The sequence below is a fragment of the Lepidochelys kempii genome, chromosome 9 (assembly GCF_965140285.1).
Source record: "Lepidochelys kempii isolate rLepKem1 chromosome 9, rLepKem1.hap1, whole genome shotgun sequence".
In the NCBI taxonomy this organism is placed as follows: domain Eukaryota; kingdom Metazoa; phylum Chordata; order Testudines; family Cheloniidae; genus Lepidochelys; species Lepidochelys kempii.
In genome coordinates, this window is record NC_136388.1 from 64612219 (window position 1) to 64634950 (window position 22732).

At 50.9% G+C, this 22732-nt stretch overlaps 1 protein-coding gene across 2 annotated transcripts; it reads right to left on the reverse strand.

The window, feature by feature from the left end:
• Positions 1-499: 499 nt before the first annotated feature.
• On the reverse strand, positions 500-18444 carry PLP1 (proteolipid protein 1). 2 transcript variants are annotated; one of them, XM_073360780.2, is made up of 7 exons: positions 18292-18444; positions 9598-9784; positions 7781-8042; positions 5638-5806; positions 4809-4882; positions 3487-3552; positions 500-2731 (listed from the first exon to the last, which is right to left on the reverse strand). In XM_073360780.2, the coding sequence occupies exons 1-7, from the start codon at positions 18293-18295 to the stop codon at positions 2660-2662; spliced, it is 834 nt and encodes a 277-aa protein (XP_073216881.1). In that variant the 5' UTR covers positions 18296-18444; the 3' UTR covers positions 500-2659. The 2 variants fall into 2 exon arrangements, with proteins under 2 accessions (XP_073216881.1, XP_073216882.1); XM_073360781.2 differs by having other exon boundaries at positions 7886-8042; positions 18292-18443.
• Between the last annotated feature and the right edge of the window lie 4288 nt (positions 18445-22732).

A 22732-nucleotide genomic window follows, 5' to 3' on the forward strand; every position in this document is an offset into this window, starting at 1 on the left:
CTAGGGATGGGGGCAGCATGTGGCCATGCCAGCTGCTTCCGGGGCGCTGCACAGAGCCAGGGCAGGCAGGGAGCCTGCCTTAGCCCCGCTGCACCGCTGACAGGTCTTTTAACAGCCCGGTAAAACTGCATGCTTGGCAACTCTAGCTCCCTCCCAGCTCTGCCAGTGTCCCTCAGTCCTGGCCTGCCTCCCTGCTTCTTTTTATGGCCTATCTTGCTGATATTTTTTTCATTTGTATTTTTTCAGTCATGTCTTTCTGATGCCAGGTGCTAGGGTGAAAATCCTCAAAGGTATTTAGGTGACATCAATGGGAGTTAGGTGCCGAAATATCTTTGAGGCTCTTGGCCTAGGTTTCTACGGGGACATGTCCAGTGTATCGGGCAGCAGAGCCAGTGCTTCCGCTTCCATCCGGTGTGACATCAAACAGTTATAATCAAAGCAAGCTCACCAGGAAGCAGTCTCCTTCGTGGCAGCCCAGACAGACAGGCGGACGAGCGGGTTCAGAACAGTCTTAATTTTAATTTATTTTCTTTAATTTTATAAAATACACCTTGTAAGATAAGTCTCTAAAAACGTGCTCCTTTTTATTAGTTAAAAAGTTGAAATTCTAGATCAGAAATGAAGGAAACACTTTCAGTTGATTAACTTTCATTTTTGTGGGTGTGTTTGAGTTCCAGGGGCAGGGGGGATGGTGGGAGAGGGGTTGGTTATTTGTTATGTTATTAAAACCATACAAAATAGAAGACTTCATTTTCCTGATCTTAACTGGTTTCTTCCCACCCCATTCTGCCCTACCCCATCTCATCCCACCCCCTCCCCAAACCTATGTGCACTGAGGAGTCTAACCAATCTATTTCACCATACATGGTGGCAAAGATGCACCAAGCTCCCTGCTTGGCAGAACTGCTAGCTGATTTTGTCCCTGCTGAAACCAGCGTTGGAATCGCTGCAATGAAGGATCTACTGTCTGCCACGGAAAGTAGTTTCTTCAATAAATAAACACCAAGCCAAATTTCTTCACCGAAAGTTAAACAAAAACAGAAGGGGAAAGGCTGGAACCAGGAGTATTCAGCAGACATGGACTTTTTACTCCCTGTCTGTGGCCACTGTGGTCGTGTGACTGCTGAGAACTTCTGGCAGTGGTCAGTCTACAATGGGGCGCAGCTTCTCGATCGGAACCTTGCCCTCTCTTAAGCATGTCAAAATAATACAATCCTTTCCCCATCCTAGTGTCTCCAATGAAAAGGGAAACATCGAAATCTCATTCCAAGTTTGGCTGCATACGCAAACATTGGCTCATAAACTTGCCCAGTGAGAAACACCTAAATGGAAGCTGGAGGGTTTGGATTTGTACAGAAATGGCCATATTTAAAGACTGTGCAAATCCAGTCATGCAGAATGCGCTGTGCCCCCCCTTAGTCATTTATTTAATTGCCTTCTGAATGACTGGCCATGGTCAAAATGAGACACTGAATCTTTCAGGTTTTGGCCAGTTTCAGAATATACAGCCTGGCTCACGGGAAACCATTGAGAAAAAGGGAGGGCTGGGAGTGGGGAAAAGGTTAAATTTAGTACGAATCGGAAACAAATCAAGATCTTCAATTTACAGAACATTACGGAAGCAAATGTCACCCGAAGAGAAGAGCACCATTGTGAAGGTATGACAGAGTTCAATGTGCACAGCTGGTTACAAGAGGAAAGACGCGCAAAGACAGACAGTCCAAAGAGTTATCCCGTGTATGCAAAAGGGACCCCTCTGGGTTTACACTCTCAGGTCCCTGGTTAGAGAAGTCCTTCTAGTCCAAGCTGTTATCCATCTCTCCCCTACTGCTTAGGACCTGCAGTAGGGGACACAGGGAGTGGCTCCCGTTCAATGCTGAGACAATTCTAATTCTATTTCTGTTGAGGTGTAAGACCAAGAGTCCCCTTAGTCTACAGAGACACCAAGCTCCTTTATGCTTTAAGTAGGGTCGGCTGGGTTAAGGAATTGGGATTCTATGAGCATCGGGGTCTGTGCTCTCTCCCCATATTGGGAAGATCCTTGCTCTAAACCCCTTTTACCCAGGCTGCATCAGGCAGATTAAGGTAAATTCTCTTTCTTTACCATGGAGAAGTCCTCTTCTCTTCCATCTGCAGTATGACGTTGGAAGCGAGTTCTGTGTCTTTTATAACAAGGAGAGTCTCTCGTGATGGAATCAAGGCCAGGCCACTTCCTCCTCTCTCTATGTAGCATGAAGCATATTTCTCACTCATAGTAGAGCAACCAACATTGATTCCTGCCTCCCAGAAGCAGAAAGGCTCGTTCCTATTTCTAGGAAATGTCAGGAAGTTGGAGTAAATCCCTCATCTGCTTTTCCTGTTTTTGGCCTGGCAGGAAATCCTCTTCGTTTAACTTTCCCTATTCCCAGCAAGACTTGCTGCGGAGCAACATAGCTACAGACGTACACCGAGAGAAAAGTGCATGAGGACGTATCCAATCATTGGGAGTCTCCCCATCCTTGTGATGCTCATCGTGATGGATACAATAGAGGAAGAAGAGGGGGAGTCAGCGGTGAAGATGGAGTTAAAGTAGGAGACCTGGTATTGGGTGGCTGCATTGTTAAAGCCTCATGGTTAGAGAAAAAAGGGCATTTTGGATATCCCGGCTCCCTCTGGCAGACTAGAACTTTGTGCCTCGGCCCATGAGTTTGAGGACGGCAAAGTTGTAAGTAGCGGCAATCATGTAAGTGAGCTGTGGTGTGGGAAAAAGAGCAAATGAGAGATGGGAAGATTCAAACCAACATTCTGTGTGCAGCGAAGCAGGGCTGGGCCAGAACCCCAGATGGTGTAAATCCAAAGCCATCAATGAAGCCATTTTGATCTACACCAGCTGAGGATCTGGCCTACTCTGTCCATAAGCCCCAGCCCCTTTCAAACTGATTGGCCATCTCTCTCCAAGATGCCTGACATGGCCTTCTGAACACCAGTCAGTCACTGTTCTCCAGGCTTTTTGGACGCCTTTTATTTAGTTGGACCAACAATAAGTTTACCAAGGCATTGTCAATTTTCAAGGAATGGTCAATTTTCCCAACAGTTTCAGCAGCCCATTCACCAGCAGTACTGGTGCAAAAACAATAGCATGGAATGTCTCTGATGAAGTGTAAGATATGTGAGGCATTCAGGGAACAGCTGCATACAATACAGCAGAGTGCTTGTTGCAGGGGGTTGGACTACATGGGCTGGATGGTCACCTCCAATCTTGTCATCTGCAATTCTATGACACTATCCACCTCTCCTTATGATCCCCACCTACCAGCAGCAACTTCTCTTGCTACCTTCTTGGTTCTAAAAATCAGGGCTATGCTCCAATGAGCAAGGGGAAGAAATAACCAGGCACTCTGTGTTAAGTGAGTTTCTTGCCTACCAGCTGCCTTGCTTTAATGATCTCGCCTACTAACAGCACCTCTTAGAATGAGAAGAGAAGTTTTAGGTGGAGCATTGACTCACCAGTGAAACCAGTGTGGCTGCAGCACCAACAAATGCGGCAATAAACAGGTGGAAGGTCATTTGGAACTGCAAGGAAATAAAACAATGAGTCGTCATTTACAGATGTTTCCCAGACAGCAGAGACGAAGGGGGTTTCCACAAGGTGTCTGCAAACTAGCCTCTCTTCACAAAATTGGACTGGATCTCTGGTGCCAGTCAATGAGATGGCATCTACAGTCCCAGCAGCACTTGGCAGTGATGGGCATGAGGATCTGCTTTAGGCACATTCATATTCATCCAGCCTTGGCCCTTCTATACATTGCTCTACCTGTGGACTTTCACTGGTGTCCTGTGTAGATCGCCTAGCCCAGGGGAAAGAAGGGTGTTCTATCTCCATGCAATGAGGGAGGATACTCCAGTGGTTAGGGCACCAGCCTAGGACTTAGGAGACCTGGGCTCAAGTCCTTCTGCTACAGACTTCCTTTGCAACTTTGGGTAAATCACTTAATCTCTCTGTGCCTCGACTGTCATCTGTAAAATGGGGATAATGGGACTTCCCTACCTCACAGGGATACTGAAAGCTGCTCAGATATTACAGTGATAGAGGACAGATGTGTACCATAGACAGATGTGCTCTCTGTTGGCGTTTCCAACAATAGATCTCTGTCTTATACAACATGGCCACCTCCTACTTAACTTTGGGCTCCTCAGTGCTGTCTCCTCAGTAATGCTGAGTCTCCTCAGTAATTATGTTCACTTTCAGTGTTTTAGGCTTTGCTACCCTGTTCATCCAAAACAACTCAGCTCTGACCTGGAAGGATTCATATTTTTGCTCACTTACAGAGAGATTGTCAACCAGCAGCACCTATGCTGCTGTATGGACATTAAACCAGGTTATGTCAACTCTTCTAATCTCACTGGAATGGATTCTGATCTCACTTGCACCACTGCAACACACTGACTTCAAAGGAGTTATGCTGGTGTGAGTGAAAGGAAAACAATGGCTTACCGATTCTGTGAGCACGCCCAGCTTGGAGCCTACTGCCTCTAAAATGAGAGGCACCATCCTGTGATTTTAATTTATCATTTAGATTGTGATAGCACTCAAAATATGCCATGCGTTCTCCAAACACAATGGGGCCATGCTCCCTGCCGCAAGGACCAACCTAAATTCTCACCCAGCCCTCTATACATACCAATTCATAATGCAAACCCACAGCAATAGGGTCTAACTCCTGGCACCGAGAACTCCAACTTGGCTGAAGGTGCCAAAATTCTTTGCCTCTCCTGAGCCAGGTGCCTGCTCAGAAGGAATGGCTGGCATGGCCCCATGGTGCACTCACCTCAGGGGTCTTACAGATGGACAGAAGGTTTGAGCCGCACACCTTTCCTGGGAAAGCATTCCATGGAAGGACACCTACATGAGACACAAAAGTCATCCAGGATGAACCAAGTGGAACTCCACAGGGCACCGGAAACCTGGCTCAGTCTTCCCCATTGTGAGCCACGAATGTATGTAGAGGTTTCACTTAGTGGGAAAGGCAGGTCAGTTACTTAGACAGGAGAGTGGAAAGAAGGTCATTCTATTCTAATGGTACGCATACGCTCCAAACACGGGGTGTGACTGCAGCTTTAATCCAGCTGGCTCGGCTACTGGTGCAGAGAAGCAGCGGCAGGACGCACTTTAGCCTGGGCTGTACAAGTCCACCTGGGTACATACTCGGGTGTGTGGCCCAGGCTGAAGACCATGCTGCTGTGCCTCTGCTGCTACTGGTATCCGAGTTAGCTGTGTTCAAGCTAGCTTCTTGGGTGTGTCTACACAAGCTGCAGTCACACCCATGGTTGCAGTGTAAAGAGCCCCTCAGTGTTTGAGATACATCCAGCAGCAAGTGCCTCCAACCAAATATTGCTATATCCGCCTGTCTGTTCTATCCACCCAAAATTCTGTTCCATCACCCTTCCAAGACCCGGCTGATCCCACCCAGAGGTCTTGGCTCATAATTCCCTGCCGCATCATCGGCTTTTCTTCAAGAATGGCTAGAATGCAAAGCCAAATCTGGGGACTGCTGGAGTCAGTGGGAATCTTGCCACTGACTTCAATGGGACCCGGGTCTGTTCCTGTGTCTTTGCAAAAATGGTGCTTATTAGAGAGAGACGCAACCGAAGGCTCACCATACATCCTGGCATCAGCGCACAGTGTGCCTATGCTGGCAGAGGTCTTGGTGGGGAAGGCAATGGACTGGCATGTTGTCCAGGTATTGAAGTAAATGTAGACAGGCACAGCAGAGCAGGCAAACACCAGGAGCCAGACGATGGTCAGAGCATAGGTCACGCCCACAAACTGAAATGGTCAAGACAAGCAAGATGGCAGAAAAAGGGTTAATGTTCTGCCAGAGCCTTCAGACATGAGAGCATGAGACTGGAGATCTGCAAGCAGCCTGACATGAGATGCAATGCAAGGATCTCCACCAATCGGAAGGAAAGAGAGAGCACCTCCACAGACACAACAGGGCAGTTGTTTGTGCATGTGTCTGTACACATGTGTCAATATCGATATGCACACAGGCGCACACCTGTATATAGACACACACTCACAATTAAAAAAATATATTTAAGTGGGGCCAAATTTTCAAAGTCAGGCACACGCAACTGTGCACACGTTCTTGCACCTGGCTAATTCCTGTATGCCAATATCTAGTCAATGTGTGTGGATCGGGTATCTAGCTACACACCCGGCCAGGGCAGTATTTCACTCGCCACAGGCATGTGCCAATCCTTGATTTGCGCACACACACACTGGGGATCTGTGTGTGAAATTCACCAATGGGCATAAGTGGGCCTTGTGCAGCCTTCAGTTCAGGGGCAAACTGTACTCTGGGCATCAGCAGGGCATGTGCAAACCAGGGAGTGCAGTTGTATCCACCCAGTATTGAAAATCTGGCCCACGAGGTGCAAAATAAATGATCTTAAAAGGAAACCGCATCCGTTCTGCTCAATTCCCCAAGGCCAGGAGCACCCTTCACTGTTTCTGTAAGCTGGGAATTGCGGATGAAATTAACCTTTTAAATTAAAATTGGCATTGAGGCCTAGAAAGCTGCGTTGTGTCTACTAACGCATGGGACACGCTGTCAGATGGCCCAATCCTGAGAGGTGTTAAACCTAACCTCAACCCCAGTGTCTCAAGTCCCTTATAGGATCGGGCTCATAGAGAACTGCTGGCACTTGCTGTAGTATTGGCTTAATGTTGGATGTTTAAACAAGAAACAATTTGTTTGAAGGTCAAGCAATAAAACTCTCCTTCTAACCGCTTTAGTGCTGCCTGATCTCCCTGCCTCCAGACACCTCCTGATGTTTCACTGTGGCCCTGTCACGTCCAGGACTGCCCTGTCATTGCACAGTGGCCAAGGTTTTGAAAAGTGGCTACTGATTTTCAGGCACTCTGTTTGAGACACTGCAGCAGGGCCTGGCTTTCAGAGGACAGGGGCTCAGCCCTTTCTGCAAAGCAGGCCCTTTGAAGCTGAACAAGCCTAAAACTTGTGACTCCCCCAAAGTCGCAAGCCATGAATCGGAGTCAGTAGCCGCAGTGGAGGCCACCGGTGGAGGCAGATTGCCGGAGTCACTGCTGCCTTTGAGCAGAGGAAGACTGCCAGCAGCAGGCCCAGAAATAATAAAAGACCCATTCCTTATTGGTCATTAAATAATATCTAAACACCCCACCCCACCAGACCACTGCACAAACACAATGCAGAATACATATGTTTGGGGGGAGGGAGCGTCTTTGGGTTATGTGCAGCACCCAGCACAATGGGACCCTGATCTGGGCCTACAGAAACTACTGCAATACAACTAATCATCATTGCTAACCCCTGGGGCTGAATCCTGTGGGATGACAGGCCCCCTGCAGCTGCCAGTGAAATCAACTGACATCAAACAAAATGCTTTTTGTTTAAACATTAAAATTAAAGTGCAACCTCCAGCAAATAGAAACAATGGAGGGGCATGAATAGAGGGGGAATAAGGGTGGGGAAGGGGTTAACAAATAAGAGGTCAGCAAAGGTGGCAGGAGGTGTAGCTGGGGTGGTGAGGAGTGCATCTGGCCATGGGGAGCCTCCGGTGGCGGGGTGGCTGAGCCGGCAGGGTGCACTTTCCTTTTAGATGCCATCGAATCAGTGCAGCCGTTCCACCGGGTACGCGACTCCCGCCGGAGCCTGTCAGCCAGATGGAACAGGGCTGCAGTCTCATGCCCGTCAGTCACATCAACCTGCACAAGTATTCCAGTTCATGGGAATTAGTGCCAAACCCTGGTTAAGATCACCTTGTCGGGATGTCCTAGCCATTTTCCCAAACACTGACACACCCGCTCCAAAGAGTGAGCTTGATGGTGGCCTCTGGAACCCCTCCCCTTCTGGCCCCCTGTTACCGTAGCGCTGAGGCCCTTGCCGCAGATGGTGGTCTTGTAGTCGCCAAAGATCTGCCTGACGGCACCAGTGGTGTAGAAGCCCTCGGCCAGAAGGAGGGCTCCATAGAGGAAGAAGAAAGAAGCCGTTCCATAGATGACATACTGGAACGCGTGGATCCTGGAGGGGACACAGGGAAGAGACAGAGACAAAGAAAGGGAGGAAGAGAGAGAAAGATAACCTCTTTAACTCTCATTGCAGATCTCCCCCTTCAAACTCCCTGGGAGTGACAAGATGTACCACAGAGAGAATCTCTCCTGGGAGCCACCAGCAGCGAGTTCCCCTCCCAGGAAAGACAGAGCAAAGGATGGCCTAGATGAACAGCTCCCCAGGTCTTACCTAGAGCCTGAGAAGCAAGCTCTGGTCTCTGCTACTCCCCCTCCACTCCAGGATCAGGCTAAAGCAATCAGGGAAGCTACCTCAAATAGGAGAAAGGAGGGAATAGGCTAGGGAGGATGAGGAAGATCCCAAAGGAAATGACCAATGGAACAGGCAAGAGGTAGGGAAAAGCATCTGCCTGAATGGCTTATGGGTGGCACAGCAGGGAAGGAGAAAAGGAGATACCTGGTCCCATGCCTGTGTATAAAGCCAGGCAGAGAGTGTGGTAAATCGAGGACAGCGAGACCTGCTCTGCCTGGCAAGTATGGCTACTCTGCGTTCTCCATACCTACCGAGAGCAGAGGATCCAACACTATATCCACCGTACCTAGCAAGGGTCAGATAGAAAACACGTGTGAAAAAAACAAGATGAAGAAGGGTCCCCTCCAGGCAGGGAGAACACTCAGCAGTCTCACTAAGCCTCTGCCATAGGCTGGACTGAAAGAACTCCCCTGAGTCAAAGCAAATCCGGCAGGCATGGACAGCCCCATGATCACGGGGTCTTAACAACAGCCCATGATGACTGGGAAACAGGGTTGAACTAACTGCATGCCCAGAGATTTGTGAAGGGGGCCAATTCTTCCCATTGGGATGAAGGAATCATCTGATCACCTGTGTAAGAAGCAAGCAGATCAATGACCCCATAGCAATGGATCATGGAGTCCATTTCCCAACCCAGCAGCATGGTGATACCAAGATAGCCATCTAACCCGTAACAGGCCTGGGCTGGTTCAGAGCTGGGTGTGAAGGTGGCCAACAGGTGATGGCATGTAATTTCCCAGAAGTTTTAAGAGTTTCTGGCCTACATTTTCAAAAGCGACTGGTGATGTCAGGTGCCCTGATTTTTGGGTGCCCAGAGTAAGAATCCTGAAGGGGTCCTGATTTTCAGACAGTGCTGAGCACCATCCCTCTGAAAACGAGGCCACTTCAAGGTGTCTCAAGTTAAGCACCCAAAACCACGAGTCCCCTTTGAATTGTTTTCCAGAATGTGGACTCACTGCACTGGCAGCCCTGCAGCCTAGCAGTTAGGGCTCTGCACAACCCTGTGGGAAAACCAGCTTCCGATCCTGGCCCCAATCTCATTCTCGCTGGGATGGCAGGGACTGCATTAGTTTAGTAGCCAAGGGAGAGGCAGCATCTCTCACAGCTCCACACTAGCCCCTCTGAGTGACTGCGGAGCGGTGCTGAGTTCTGATGGGAGTCCTGTGCAGGCCTCCAAAGCCAGGTGAGTGAGGGCTGGGAAGTGGGGCCTGGAAAGGGGCGTCAGCGTCTAAAGCATGAGAAGGCGAATACTTACACATCGATAAGATACTCATAATCCTGGTAGTTTTTGGAGAAGTAGGTCTCAATTAGCCGCTCGGTGCCAGTGAGTGCCTCGTGCCCACAGCCACAAAACAGTGCTACCCCAAAGAAACACAACCCCGTGGCAACCAGCGAAGCAAAGGGTGCCCCTATCAGACATCTTGCGCAGCACTCTAGCCAACCTAGGGAAGAAGAGAGAAATCATCTAGATCACAGAGCCCTGTCATCACCCCAAAAGGACGGCGCGCTGTCAGGTAGGTTAGATGTGCCCCTCTCCCCCGTCCCATGAAAAGTTTATTAATAAAAGGTTGGAAGCAAGGGAGGCTTAAATAACCTACTAGGAATAAAATGGTTTTCACAGTGTTAAGAGAAGTGCAAACATCCGTCTGCAGGGCTGGAGAGCCAAACTCAGAGGCATTGATACTGCAGTTGTGGGTGAATCATAGAATCATAGAATATCAGGGTTGGAAGGGACCTCAGGAGGTCATCTAGTCCAACCCCCTGCTCAAAGCAGGGCCAATCCCCAACTAAATCATCCCAGCCAGGGCTTTGTCAAGCCTGACCTTAAAAACTTCTAAGGAAGGAGATTCCACCACCTCCCTAGGTAACGCATTCCAGTGTTTCACCACCCTCCTAGTGAAAAAGTTTTTCCTAATATCCAACCTAAATCTCCCCCACTGCAACTTGAGACCATTACTCCTTGTCCTGTCATCCGCTACCACTGAGAATAGTCTAGATCCATCCTCTTTGGAACCACCTTTCAGGTAGTTGAAAGCAGCTATCAAATCCCCCCTCATTCCTCTCTTCTGAGAACACCAGATATGAGAAGCTGAGATCTAAACTCTCTTAAGTTTTAGTCCTGGGGCTCCCCTCCCTAATATCTGAGCCACTCCCAGGTTAATTAGATTGGATATAGTGTCCCCTGTGGCCCTCCTCTATGTAAGAATGAAAGCATTGCCCTAAGGCACAGGAACCAAGAAGTGAAATTGGCTAGCTGCTAGCAACACAGGTGAAACTGACCAGTCTCCATTTGGGGCACAAGCTGAGTGAAATGCAAAATGTAAACAAGCCTGTCACAGGGAGAGAGACAAAAGAGATGTTACAAGGGCTTCCCATATGAATAATCTGAGCTGTTGTGATGGTCGCAAATGAGAACTTTTTTAATGTTTTTTTGATTTTTATCTTGGCATTGAAGATGGAAGGTGATATTTATGCACTTCATTCTTACTTAATCCTTGAAATAGCCCTTACAGTCCCTTCTAGCCCTATGGTTCTATAAGCCGCATGCTGGCTCTTCACACTGGGGTGGATTTCAGCTGCAGGGGATGATTCCACCGCCAGCGCTGACATCTGCCGACGGGCAAGCAAAGAAATCATAAATAGAATGCAGCGCCCTCATCCCCTGTACAGACACAAGCCCTGTGCTTATCATACAACACTCCCACTGGCCTAGAGGCAAAGAGAGAAAGAATCCATTTGATACAACTAGTATCCTGGCTCAAATCCTCAAAGACACTCACTGCCAGCTAAGCCAATGGGAGTTAGGTGCCTAAATGCCTTTGAGGATCTGGCATCCTGTCCTTCTTACACTTTGAGTCACCCAATCAGAATATTATGCAGAAGACCATGACACTCAGTATCCTTCTTCTGGATGTCAGCAAGTCCTCAAGCCCACACCACCACTCAGCAGCAAGTCTGAATAAAACTGAAGCTGCTAACTTATACAGACAACCATGTGTCCAGAGCTGAGCCTCTTTACATTTACCTGCACCTCAGTGCTGATGTTGTAGGTGTAATCCCAGAGAACACCTGCTCTGCAGTGGTGCATTTATATAGCTAGTGTGCTGGAGGGCTAGACTGAGGGCCTGGTTTTCAGAAGTGCCACATACCTGCAGCTCCCACTGGTTTCAGCTGGAGCTGCAGGTACTAAGTTCTTCCGAAAATCAGGCCCTTAATCTGCAGGAACTTGCTCAGGTACAAGACAGAGGTCTGGGTCTGAATTCTCAAACGTGCAAAATTCAGGCATGTGCAGACTGAGGTTTTGTTTTGACCCATCACACAGATAAAGGCCACCTACGCATTCAGTTCTGACGCTGGACCCAGTCTGGATTCGGAACCTGTGCAGAGGGGGAGGTGTTTGACTCTGGAGTTCCAGTTCAAGCCTATCTCTAATACTTAAAAACAACCAAGAAACCCAAGACAAACTCAAACCAAAGCTGAAACAAGCTGCTTCCTGGAAAAAATCACACTCGCCTCAGAGCAGCAGCTTCCTTCCCTCTTTCTCTGCTGTCTCTTCCTCTTTCTGTGAGAGCCCCTCCCTGTGGACATGGCCAGAGCACTGGGTAATTGCAGACAGTTTGCATATCTCCTGCCTGCTCCTGTTGCAGCTGGGAGTCGTGGCTGTACTGGTCTCGTTCTAAACACACACAAGACTGATGGATTTTAATAAAGAAGAGGATTCGTCCAGATGATACCCACTGCTCTCTGCCGCCTCCCTTCCATGAATGTGCAGCAGGGAATTTTCCAACACCCACTTCCCTCCCTAATCTGCCCCACAGTGTTTTTCTCTTCCCCCTGAAGAATGGGCCCATAAGATATCCACAGGGTCACTAGCAGCGATGTTCTCCCCTCCCCTCAAGTGCAAGGTTACAGCCTGTACTGATCCCTTCATGGCATTGAGAACAATGGGGCCTTGTTCTTCCCTTGCCAGCTTGTGTGTGCTCCTCAGTATTCGCCATGCTCGGGGGCAGAGCAGGACCAGGGGAAGCAAACAGGGAACAATGGGCGGACTATTCAGTTACCAGAGGTTTGGAACCAGCACCTCGGTCAGCAGTATGTGCTGGTGGCTGCTGCGGGGTCTGTACGGCTGTGTCCATGGGAGCAGCAGGCTGGGATCAGACAGGCCTCCTTGGCATGTGTGACTCAAGGCAGACAGGTGATCCTGCAGCAGGTCTGGATCAGTGCACGAGATGGAAGTGGATTCCATCAGACAGTGTGATCTTCCCATGGATGTCACTCTCCAGGAATGTGCTCCCATACCCCAGCCAAGCAGCCTGAGCTCCTATTTTGGCATCCTCTCCATTGGCTACCGCAAGGGACTGGGAGCCAATCCAAGATGAATGACTGACCTTGGGCCTGATTCTGCATTCACCGATGTAAACCAGGAGTAGCCGAGGGAGTTGCACTGCTGTGAGATCAGAAGGAGGCCCTGTGTGTGTGAGACAGGGCAACCTGCAACAAGTAGCTTAACTTCCTACATTGTATCTAAGTGGCTTAGGACAGTGACCCATCCTGGAAATTGGGAGGGTAACGAGACAAGCAGGCCACTGTCTAATCTAGACGATAGCTAGCTAATAGCCAGTAATATTTATCATTAAGCAAAGACACTTTCAGCCCATTCATTGCTGCCCAGGAGCCTCTGCTGAGCTCCTCAGCAGTGAGCACTCAATACCTATTTCCTGACACAGAAAGGGTAGGCTCGTCAAAGGGGACGAAAGGAGTTAGGCACCCAATGCCTATTGATTCTGAATGGGATTTGTGTACCTAATCTCTGCCAATCTTTGACAATCCCAGCCTAAACACTTGGGTAAATCTGGTAGTTTTGGACAGAAAACAGAAGGAATTTAGGCTGGAAAAATCCAGACGGACTTCTTTAAAGCATTAGGTTGTGGGATAGATTCCTATGGGAGGTGGTGGAAGCCCCATCACCTGGGATGGTCAGACCCAGACTGGAGCAAACACTAGAAAATGGGGTGTAAGGAACAAGCCTGAACTGGCCCAGGAGATGAACTGGATGCATGGCGCTCCTTCACCTCCAGCGCCAAGGATTTGCTATGAAATGGTCTTCAGAGAGCTCCTTGCACCCAGAGCCACACGCTTTGCACTGTGAGAGGCAGTCACCTTTGAGGAGACATGGCCCACGGAAGACCAGTTGCTGGAAATTCTAAAAGCTACGACAGCCCCCAATTCAGTGAAGCCTCTCTATTCGAGAAGGGCACTTAAGCAAGTTGCTTTAACCTTAAGTGTGTGCTTAAATCCCGTTGAAGCGGATGAGATTCAGACACATGCTTAATGCTAAGCATGTGCTTTCCTGAATCAGGGCTTTAACACTTAGCACTGTAGCTGCAGCAGTGAAAAAAGTTGTCCTTCTTCCTTCCACATTTGGCATGTGAATTGAGTGCTGGCTGGCCAGCCCAGGAGCCTGAAATCATCTCTGCTGGCTAGCCACAAAACACAGACAGGCTTCCCCTGCTCTATCCCACCGCCCATTAATGGAGGGGCCCTCCTCCGGAAGGTGAGAGGAGGTGGGTCTCCCTGGCTCAGCCAGTCCTTAGTCTATTGGCAGAGTTTGCCCATGGGGGTGCTGACTGCAGGGGTAGCTTTTGGGATATGGGCCCCGGGAAATGGGCCGACGTGGTTTTAATCTCCAATGAAAGGTGCCATCTAGGGAAGATGCTTTGGAGATGGTTGAATGTCCCAATCTAGGAGGTTTTTGCAAGAATAGGTTTTGGTGTGTTTCAGCCAGAGGCGGCAAGCGAAGGGACCAAGGCATTGCGCATGTGCCAAGGACTGTAGATTGTGTCCACACCTCACAGCTATGGATGTGCTTGTTCTTGGGGCCCTCTTGTACTGGGATCCATCTCACCAGAGCCCAACCTGCCCCAGTGCTGCCTGGAGCTCTCCTCACCCCTCTCTGGCCTGGGAGCACAGGGGCTCTGGGAAGCAGTGGTGTGTCACATGCTGAGAAATCTGGGACACAACTGAAGGGAGGCGGGGAAGGCTTCTTGTGAAGGGGGTAAGAGAAAGAGCCCCTTGTATCAGCACAATTCCCGGCCTTGTACCTCAGCCCAGCTGACAAATGGGGCAGAACAATAAGGGGAAAACAATAGGATGAGCCATTGAACTAGAAGCCCTGTCTCTCCAAGTCACAGACCCTCCCATCCTCGGCAGTGCAACACCCCCAGCCTCTGCCACCCTCTGCCCCCCCGAGAGCTCCCCCCATACAGTGCTCCCATTGATGGGGCTGATGAGCGCTGAAAGGGCCAGTGTGCTAGCCCAGCCCTGACTGGTACAGGGGTGGGCGAGGAGGGGGTGCAGAGCAGTGAGGTAACTGCATATTGCCAGGAGGTGCCAGAGACAAACAAGGGCCTCAGAGCCCCATAGATTCCCAGTTGGGACAAAGCTTCTTCTGTGAGGCCCCCATGCAGCCACTCTAACAAACTCCAGTGGAGAACCGGTTTTGGGATTGAGGGAATGTGGCTTCCCGTGGGCAGCCCTTCACCAGCTGGGGAGAGACCCCAGGGTCTGCCCAGGACCAGCCAAAGCTCCTGGGCCCTGGCTAATGTTCAAAAGGTAGAAAACCATCCCGGGTGGTCTCCTCCGAGCAGCACAAGCCTGCAAGACTACCCGGGTTAAGATACCTTACGATTATTCCTATTGAGGTAGCATCTAGGAGCCCTTGTCATGGACTGGGACCATGGTGCTAAATGCAGCCCCATCTCCCCTTAGCACAGACCTCCAGAGCAACAGATGTGGCAGAGGCAAAAGCAGGTTCTTTTATCAGAGACCAGCCAATGCCTAGGGGCAGATGCCCCCCACCCTCCCCAGATTACCCCCAGGCAGCCTGCAGGACCTCACATCCAGCTTCCCTTGGCAGACTGCAGAAGTCTCTGCCAGCTCTCCAGAGGCAAGCTACTAGTCTCCCATGGGGCCCCATCTCTATCACTCCAAGTGGACCAGGGACCCTGGCCCTCCTCCCCAGAGGCAGACACAGGGCCTCGTGCACTCTGGGAAGGGCAGTGAGAACGCAGAAGTGGGCTGTCCTCTCCCTGCAGCCTCTGCCTGTGCTGGAAACTCAAGTCAGTCTGTGGTCATGCCCTGGCTGCAGCTCGGACAGGGCAGAAAGTGAGCGCTATTAGAGTGCCGTTCTGGTCAGGAAAGTGACTCAGTAACAGGGCATCAGCAATTTCCCAGGTTCCCCCCACCCATTCCACAGCCCCCAGCTCCCCTTCCAAGCCAAAGGCTGGTATTTCTGACACAGTTCTGCACCTGGCTGGAGTCTGAAAACCAGGGGGCTGGCTTCAAGGGCTCGGTCCAGCAATGGGACACAACTGTGTTTTCTTGCTGTCGCTGACATCATGGCCACAAATAAAGCCCTTGTCCCTGGCATTTAACAGCCAGTTCTGATAATGATGCAGAGCCAGTGAACAGCAGCGCTCACATGATTGCACCAGCAAACTCAGCCGAACAGACTCAAAGCCCCACAGGGAGCTGGTTTGGGGAGCAGGAAGGTGCCATTTTACAGTGTCACTTTTCTGACCACACAAGCAGCCTCCTTCATTCCTCACGAGCCTTGTTCTAGGCCTCTGGCCTTGGTGTGACTGCACCTGCCTTTGGCCCCCACCCCCTCTCCTCAGCTCCACCCCATTCCTGCTGTGGTGTCCAAAGCCCCAGGACCTGAGCAAAGAGTTGCCAGGTTATCCCCAGAACGAAGCATCTTGTCTGGTTGCCAAGGACATGGCCACTGGCCTCAGACCCAGAAGAGAGCTTTGGCCTTCCTGATACAAAGCTTCAACTGTTCGACGGAGGAAGTTAACCATATTGCACCAAAAAGCAGCAGCCGTTCTTAAACCATCAAATTAATGCTGGAAAGGTTGAGTGTGAAAATGAGAATTCCTGCCTCAACTCCCCCCTGTGGTTTCCATCAAATACCATAATCTTCACTTCCTGCCCTATGAGTTGCTGCGACTGTTAAAATAGCTGCCATGTTTCTCCCCAGAGATGGCTGAATTTAAGTGGGGGGGGGGGTATAAAGTGATCATCTGTCTAGCTATCAGAGTGTAAAGCACTCTGGGATCCTTATAAACCTGTCACAACAGCACTGCCTAATTAGATAGCACATTTCTTCTGAGGACCTCAAAGGACTTTCCTGATTTGAATTAATTCCCAGAACAGCCCTGTGAGGCAGGTAATTGGCACTAGGTTGTTTGCCCAAGGTCACACAACACCTGAGTGGCATAGCTGGGACTGAAATCCTGGATTCCTGGTCCCTTGCATTAATCATCCTACCATGCCACCCCCCTAAAGATCCGACGTTTGATCACTGTGGGGTTGTCTACACTACAATGTATAGGGGTGTGACTGCAGCTCGTGTAGACATATCTGAGATAGCTTTAATGTAGCTCGCTTGGGTATTGGAGCAGTGAAGCTGCAAGTAATTAGGCAGGGTCCCGGGCAGGCTTGTACAGCCCACGCTGAAGCCCATGCTGCTGCAGCTTCAAGCAGTGTAGACGTACCCTATATTCCCTATCTGTAACCTGATGGTTGATCTCTCTCTGGTGTTCTCCAGCCTCCCTGTTCAGAAGCTCCTGTATGCAGGGAGTCCAATTCCAAGCTGAAGGGCTGGTCAGCTGGATATGTCTCCTCCTGGCCCCAGTGTCCTGGCAGCAGGAATCTTCTTTCATCCCCATCCCTGTCATCTGTCCCCCTTCACAAGAGACCTCTCTCGACTGACACTCCATTTCCTTCCGTCCTCCACATGCCCTCTGCCCCTCCACCTTGCTTGCAGGGAGTTTTAAACTGAAAGCAGATCTGGGAGCAGAGCAATGGATGCCAGTGCCACAGCTCCTCCCATGGAGCTGGCTGACCTGGGAGCAAAGCATCATGAGAACCCAGGAAGTTGGAGGCCCTGGAGTCACATCATTGCAGAACCAGCCCCCAGGAAGGATGGCAGGAATCAAAGCAGGGGTTCTCATGGAGCCCTTCCCAGTGGTGCTCAGAATGAAATAGAGAGAGGGGAGTCAGCTATGTAGGAATGTGGGGCTGGCCGTGGAGACGATCCGGGAAAGGCTGTGTGTCGTACCAGGTGGTGAAAGCATGGAAATGTTGATGACCCACTGGTCACTTCTCAAGTACAATGTGGATTTTGAAAGAGAACTGAAAACTACATTAAAATCAGCAGGAACCTCTGGATCAGATGACTTCAAATTAGCCCCACATATGCTCCCCTGGCCCCGGAATTGGCATTCTGGTTTTCAAGCCGATCTGACTATGGCTATGGATTTTAGAGAAGGATGCATAATTTAGCTTTAAACAGAAACCCAGTTGTGACTGTTGCTATGGAGCAGCGATCACTATCCCATAACAGCACCAGCAAACTTTCTTTTCCAAGCTACAGAGTGGCAGCCGTGTTAGTCTGTATCCGTAAAAAGAAAAGGAGGACTTGTGGCACCTTACAAATGTATTAGTCTTTAAGGTGCCACAAGTACTCCTTTTCTTTTTCCAAACTAGGACGTTTAGCTTGGAGGCGTATCCCACCCAAGGCAGGCTCCTCTCTGACCCACAGCCCCTTTCTCGTGACTCTAGTGTCAGGTCACCAATCTGCACCTGCAACAATTCAGTAACAAAACTTGCTAACTTGGAAACTGGAGGGCATCAAGGCTCCATGCTGCTGGCAGGAGGGCACACAACTTAGTCAGTTACAACTTGGCACCTCCTTGCTGGAACTCCCCAGGCACTTGGAACAAGCTGATCAAAGGCCCTTAAAGTCTCACCATCCTGCTAGGAAGGAAAGTTTAGTGCAAACACAATAACACAGAATTGGTCTCTCCCCCATCCTTGAAATCTTGGATTTTAAAGAAACTCCTTTTGTATTAGCTGGAAAGTTTGGAAAGTTCTCTCTCATACTCACCCATTGCCTCTGGACTCAATCAAATCCCTTGTCACCTCGTTTTCCTTTGTGCCTCGCTTTGTTCAGCTGGAACAATCCTTGCCGCTGCTTTACTTTTTCTCTCTGAATATCTCTGGCCTCTTCTCCAGCAAAGAAAAGGACTTTCTGATTGACAGCCAGCCCCCTTAAAGAGACAGGCCACCCTTTTCTCCTCCTCCCATTCTCCCTCCCCCTCACCAGAGCTACTCCCTCATCTTGGGGGTAGCTCCGTCGTACCCTACTGTCTTTGGCTGCCAACTTCTCTCTGCCACAGATTCGTTTGTTTCCCTGTTGTCAGAAAGCAGGCGCTCCAGCCGCTTCGTGTGGGCAGATCAGGCAGTTCTGCAACAAATTCAGTCCTTTTTGGAAACTCTTCAACTAAATCCAAGAGATGGTAGTAGAATCTGAAGGGATTAGAACATTTGATTTGTATTGACCTTGCTTGGGCCTTACCGGGGCACCTATACACAGTGTTCACCAGTGCAATTGCTACATATAGGAACATAATTACTGTGACAGACCACAGATGGCTGAGCTGTCCTGGCCATCACAAATCCCCACTGGGATAGAGTTTATAACCAGCCATAAAACTTCCCACCAGGACTAAATCTCAGGACAGAAGCCCCTTCTTCCAGACAGGATCTATTTTTAACTTGGGTTTATGTTAAAGGGAGACACCACCAGGTGTCGGTGGGGTTTTGCAAAGCCTTGTAGGTTGGGTTTGGGGTCTGTAGGATCAAAATCCAAACCCACGGTGGTTAGAATCCAGGTGCCACTTTTCCCAAACCACTAGGTTTCAGGGTGGAGGAGTAGGAAGGGGGGAAGATTCCATTTTCCCCTCCATCTCTAGGTTCCAGTTTTAGAGTGACCACAACTTTCCTGCCCTGGGATAATGGAGAAAGAAACATGCCACCAGGGGATCTGATGTGGCCGTGTCATGTCAGGGGAGCATCAGAAAAGAACAGGTGTAACATGGTGGAATCAGGGTTGGGCTGGCATCTAGCTAGTATCCTTCTCCACCATGCTCATCGGTAATTGAGGGGCACGCTCATCAGAGAGGTCAAAGAATGAATGGGCCACACAGACCCTGGAGATGGGCCTTCTGGGCCCAAGAGATCAGTGGGACAGTGTGGGAAAGCGCATTCTGCAGCTGCCACACCATCCCTGGTCTATGAGTGGGCAAGACTCCAGTCTCCAGGGCTGCCAAGCCAACCCCTTTCCTCAGCACTAACTTCGGCCAGAAAAAAAAGTACCCATCCCCAAGCCAGTTGCTTGTTTGAGGCCTTCCACCCCTTTCTTCCTAATCCCCAGTTTGCTCCTACTGATGTAATGACAAGAGAGAGCAGAGGGGCTCCAGGCTGTTGAGGCAATGGGAGGCCTCTTTCTAAAGCAAACGAGTAAAGCATTCCTACCCTGGGGCTAAACACCACCTGCAGGCTAACTTACCCTGGTAGTGAGCACCTGAGAACATCTATGCCCCTCCAGCTCTCAGCTGTGTTCCAAGCCTAGACCCCAGGCGCATGGGCATGGAGCCCACCAGCACACAGCTCACCTGGGCAAAGCAGCTGTGTCATGCCAAGGAGGAGCTGGAGGGGGCAGAGCTGGCAAGGAAGGGGGCGTGGTCAGGGGCAATGTTCCCTCTAATTTTTGACAGGCCGTGTGTGCAAAAAATTTCTTCTGTGCAAATTTTTGACAGGTCGTGTGCGCAAAAAATTTTTTTTGTGCAAATTGTTGTGCTTCTGTGCAAATTTTTGTGCACGTGCTGTTTTGCCGTGTGCACAGGGTTTAAGATCTGTGTGCGCGCAAACACACGCAAAGCTTAGAGGGAACAGTGGTCAGGGGATGTGCCTGGCAGCCCACACCTGTGGGAATCCCTGCTGTAGCCAGAGGCTGCCCCCTGTCACTGCCCTGGCAGCCAGCCTGACATGCCGGGGCTGTCTGTCTCATAGGGCGAATCCCCTCTGGGGCCAGGCAGAACGTATGGCCACTTGCAACTGCACTAGTGTGGCACCTGGCCCTCCCCCAGGGATCGTCCCCCCAGCAGCCTCAAATGGCTCCTGTGGATCCCAGTGTGCCCTCAAAACCCAGATCTCTTGGCAGACCCGGGGATGCCTCCTCCAGTAAATGAGTCACTAGCAGTTGCAAGCCCTCACCCCTTGCAAGTCACATCCCCCTTGGTCCCCCTCTCCTTGTGCCCTTTCACTCCAAGTCACCAGCCCTAAGCCAGCCCGCCAAGAGCCCAAGTTCCCTGCAGACCTGGAGTCCTGCGAATCCTCAAGAAGGCCTGCAGAGGGCAGCGTGGCCCTGCCAGCCTGCCGCCTTGTGCTCTCTGGGGCGGCTGAGAACAAGGTGGGATTGTCTGAGGCTGGTAAATAGTTTGCTCTTTGTGCCAGGCTGGCTCTGTACACTGCTGAGGTTCAGGACATGGCCCGTGGGCTAGTGAGCTAGCTTAGGGGTGACTTTACATGGCTGCAGCAGCCCCTGCACTGTGCACACCTAGGACAGGCACCCGGCCCTGCCTCCACGCTGGATCTCAGTCGGGGCTGGATTGACACACAGAGGAAAAGCGCTGCCCTGTCCGCAGGGGCTGGGGGGGCTGGGAATGCCAGTCATGTGGTGGAAGCAGCGCGAGCATGGGAGGAAGCGGGAGGAGGCGGTCTGGCACTGGCAAGGTTACTGAGGCACCACTGAGGACAGGGTGTGAAAGGATAAAATGCTAAGAACTTGGATCCATGTTGTGTCTGAGCCCGACTGCCCAAGGAGCTCAGAGAATGGGCCTGAGCCCTGGCTGCCCCTCGCAGGGTCCCTGGGGCCTGAGCTCTAGGCAGCAGGCTAGAGCCGCACTGGGTTTGGAGGAATAACCCAATGAAGGTTAAACTGCCCAGACCCAGCTCTGCCTTGTCTCCCACCCTGCGGACCCCGGCCCTGCACAGCATCACCTTCTCTATAATTCCTGCCCAGCACTTCCTTCTCTGTCCTCCCGAGATCCCCACTGTCAGTCACTACTGCCCGGCCCCGTGCTGCCTTCTCCTTTGCCCTGCTGCTCGGGTTCCCTGCCTAGCTCCAGGCACTGCATTCCCTGGGCTGGGGAGCAGTTTCTGTAGGCGCTGCCTCTTCCCTCTCCCCACCAAATCACTTCCCCGGGAGATGCATGCCGGTGCTGTGGTGATGATGGGATCTGTGCTCAGCACTACAGCAGGTTCAGTTCTTTTGTCTCCCACTCGTTTTTGTTCCCTCCATCAAGGGTAGATGCCTGGGCTCTTGGCGGAGGTGGGGTGGGGTGGGGTGGCGAACGAAGCAAGTGGCCAGGCACTAATGACAGCAGTGGCAGCTAAAGCTGGTTTCCTTTCTGCATGCACTCGGTGTGATCGCTGCTGTCAGCTTTGCAGGATCATGGCCCGGGAATGCAAACCCCCTGTCTGCTGGGGAGGACAGAGGATATCTCAGCCAGTGCTGGGTGGCCAAAGGACCTGATCCTGCCAGACCCACAGCACAGGAAGGTGAGGGCACCCAGCAGGAGACATTCAGCATGGCAGGGTTGAGTTCTCACCGCAGCACTAGCTGTTGTGTGTTCCAGATACACACAGGCCGCTCAGATGCAGCTGGGAGACCCCATCCCAGCTCTCCCAGTGTTCCCTGAACTAAAGATTTCAGTAACGAAGACCATTCCCCCCATTTAAATCAATATGCATCTTATTGATGCCAGAACCGCAACTGACCAATACGGTCCTCCCACCACCAGCCAAACTGCAAGCACCTGGCACCAAAAGGGGTTATTCTTGGCACAGACTTCTGCTACTAGCAAAGTATTTCCCAAGCTTCAGGGCTCTCCCCCTGCTGAGAGGAGAAAACCTGGCCACGGGGAGGGTTGTCCTGTGATGTGATGGCCTAGTCCTTAAGAACCCTTCCATTGGAGGGGGCGGAGAGCAAGAACCACCTGTCCCAGCACAATGCAATGCTGAAGCCACAGATCATCCCAGAATCAAAACTGGGCCCTGTTATTGTTAACACGTGGCTGGTCCCCTCTGGGTGCCTTGGAGGACTGCCTGCCTGGGCTAGGCCAGCAACCATCTTGTCCCAGGTTCGGTCCCGGCCAGCCAGAGCCTATTTGGCCTGGATACCTAGGACCGCAGCCCACAGCAGGATGCTGAAGCTAACAGTACCCAGGATGAAATTCGCAGATGCCAGAGGCAGGGCATTAGCGAGGGAGGTGCTGAGATGGTGGAACTGCCCACAGCAAAGTATCGAGAGGGGTCTGGGCCTACTCACACCCAGAGCAAGACTTCTCCCACTGCACACTAGTGGGGTGGAGAGCAAAACGACAAGGTTATGGACAGAGTCAATACCAAGGGGGAATGAAGAAAGGGAGAGTTAAGGCAGCCAAGAAGAAAAAGAGGGACAGGGAGAGAGAGGGAAGGAAAAT

Excerpts from the sequence above, each read along its gene's own strand:
- PLP1 (XM_073360780.2), bottom strand. Across the intron at positions 8,043-9,597 it reads TATGAGTATCTTATCGATGT|GATCCACGCGTTCCAGTATG; the intron begins GTAAGTATTCGC and ends TGTCCCCTCCAG. Across the intron at positions 3,553-4,808 it reads CCATCTGTAAGACCCCTGAG|TTCCAAATGACCTTCCACCT; the intron begins GTGAGTGCACCA and ends ATTTCCTTGCAG.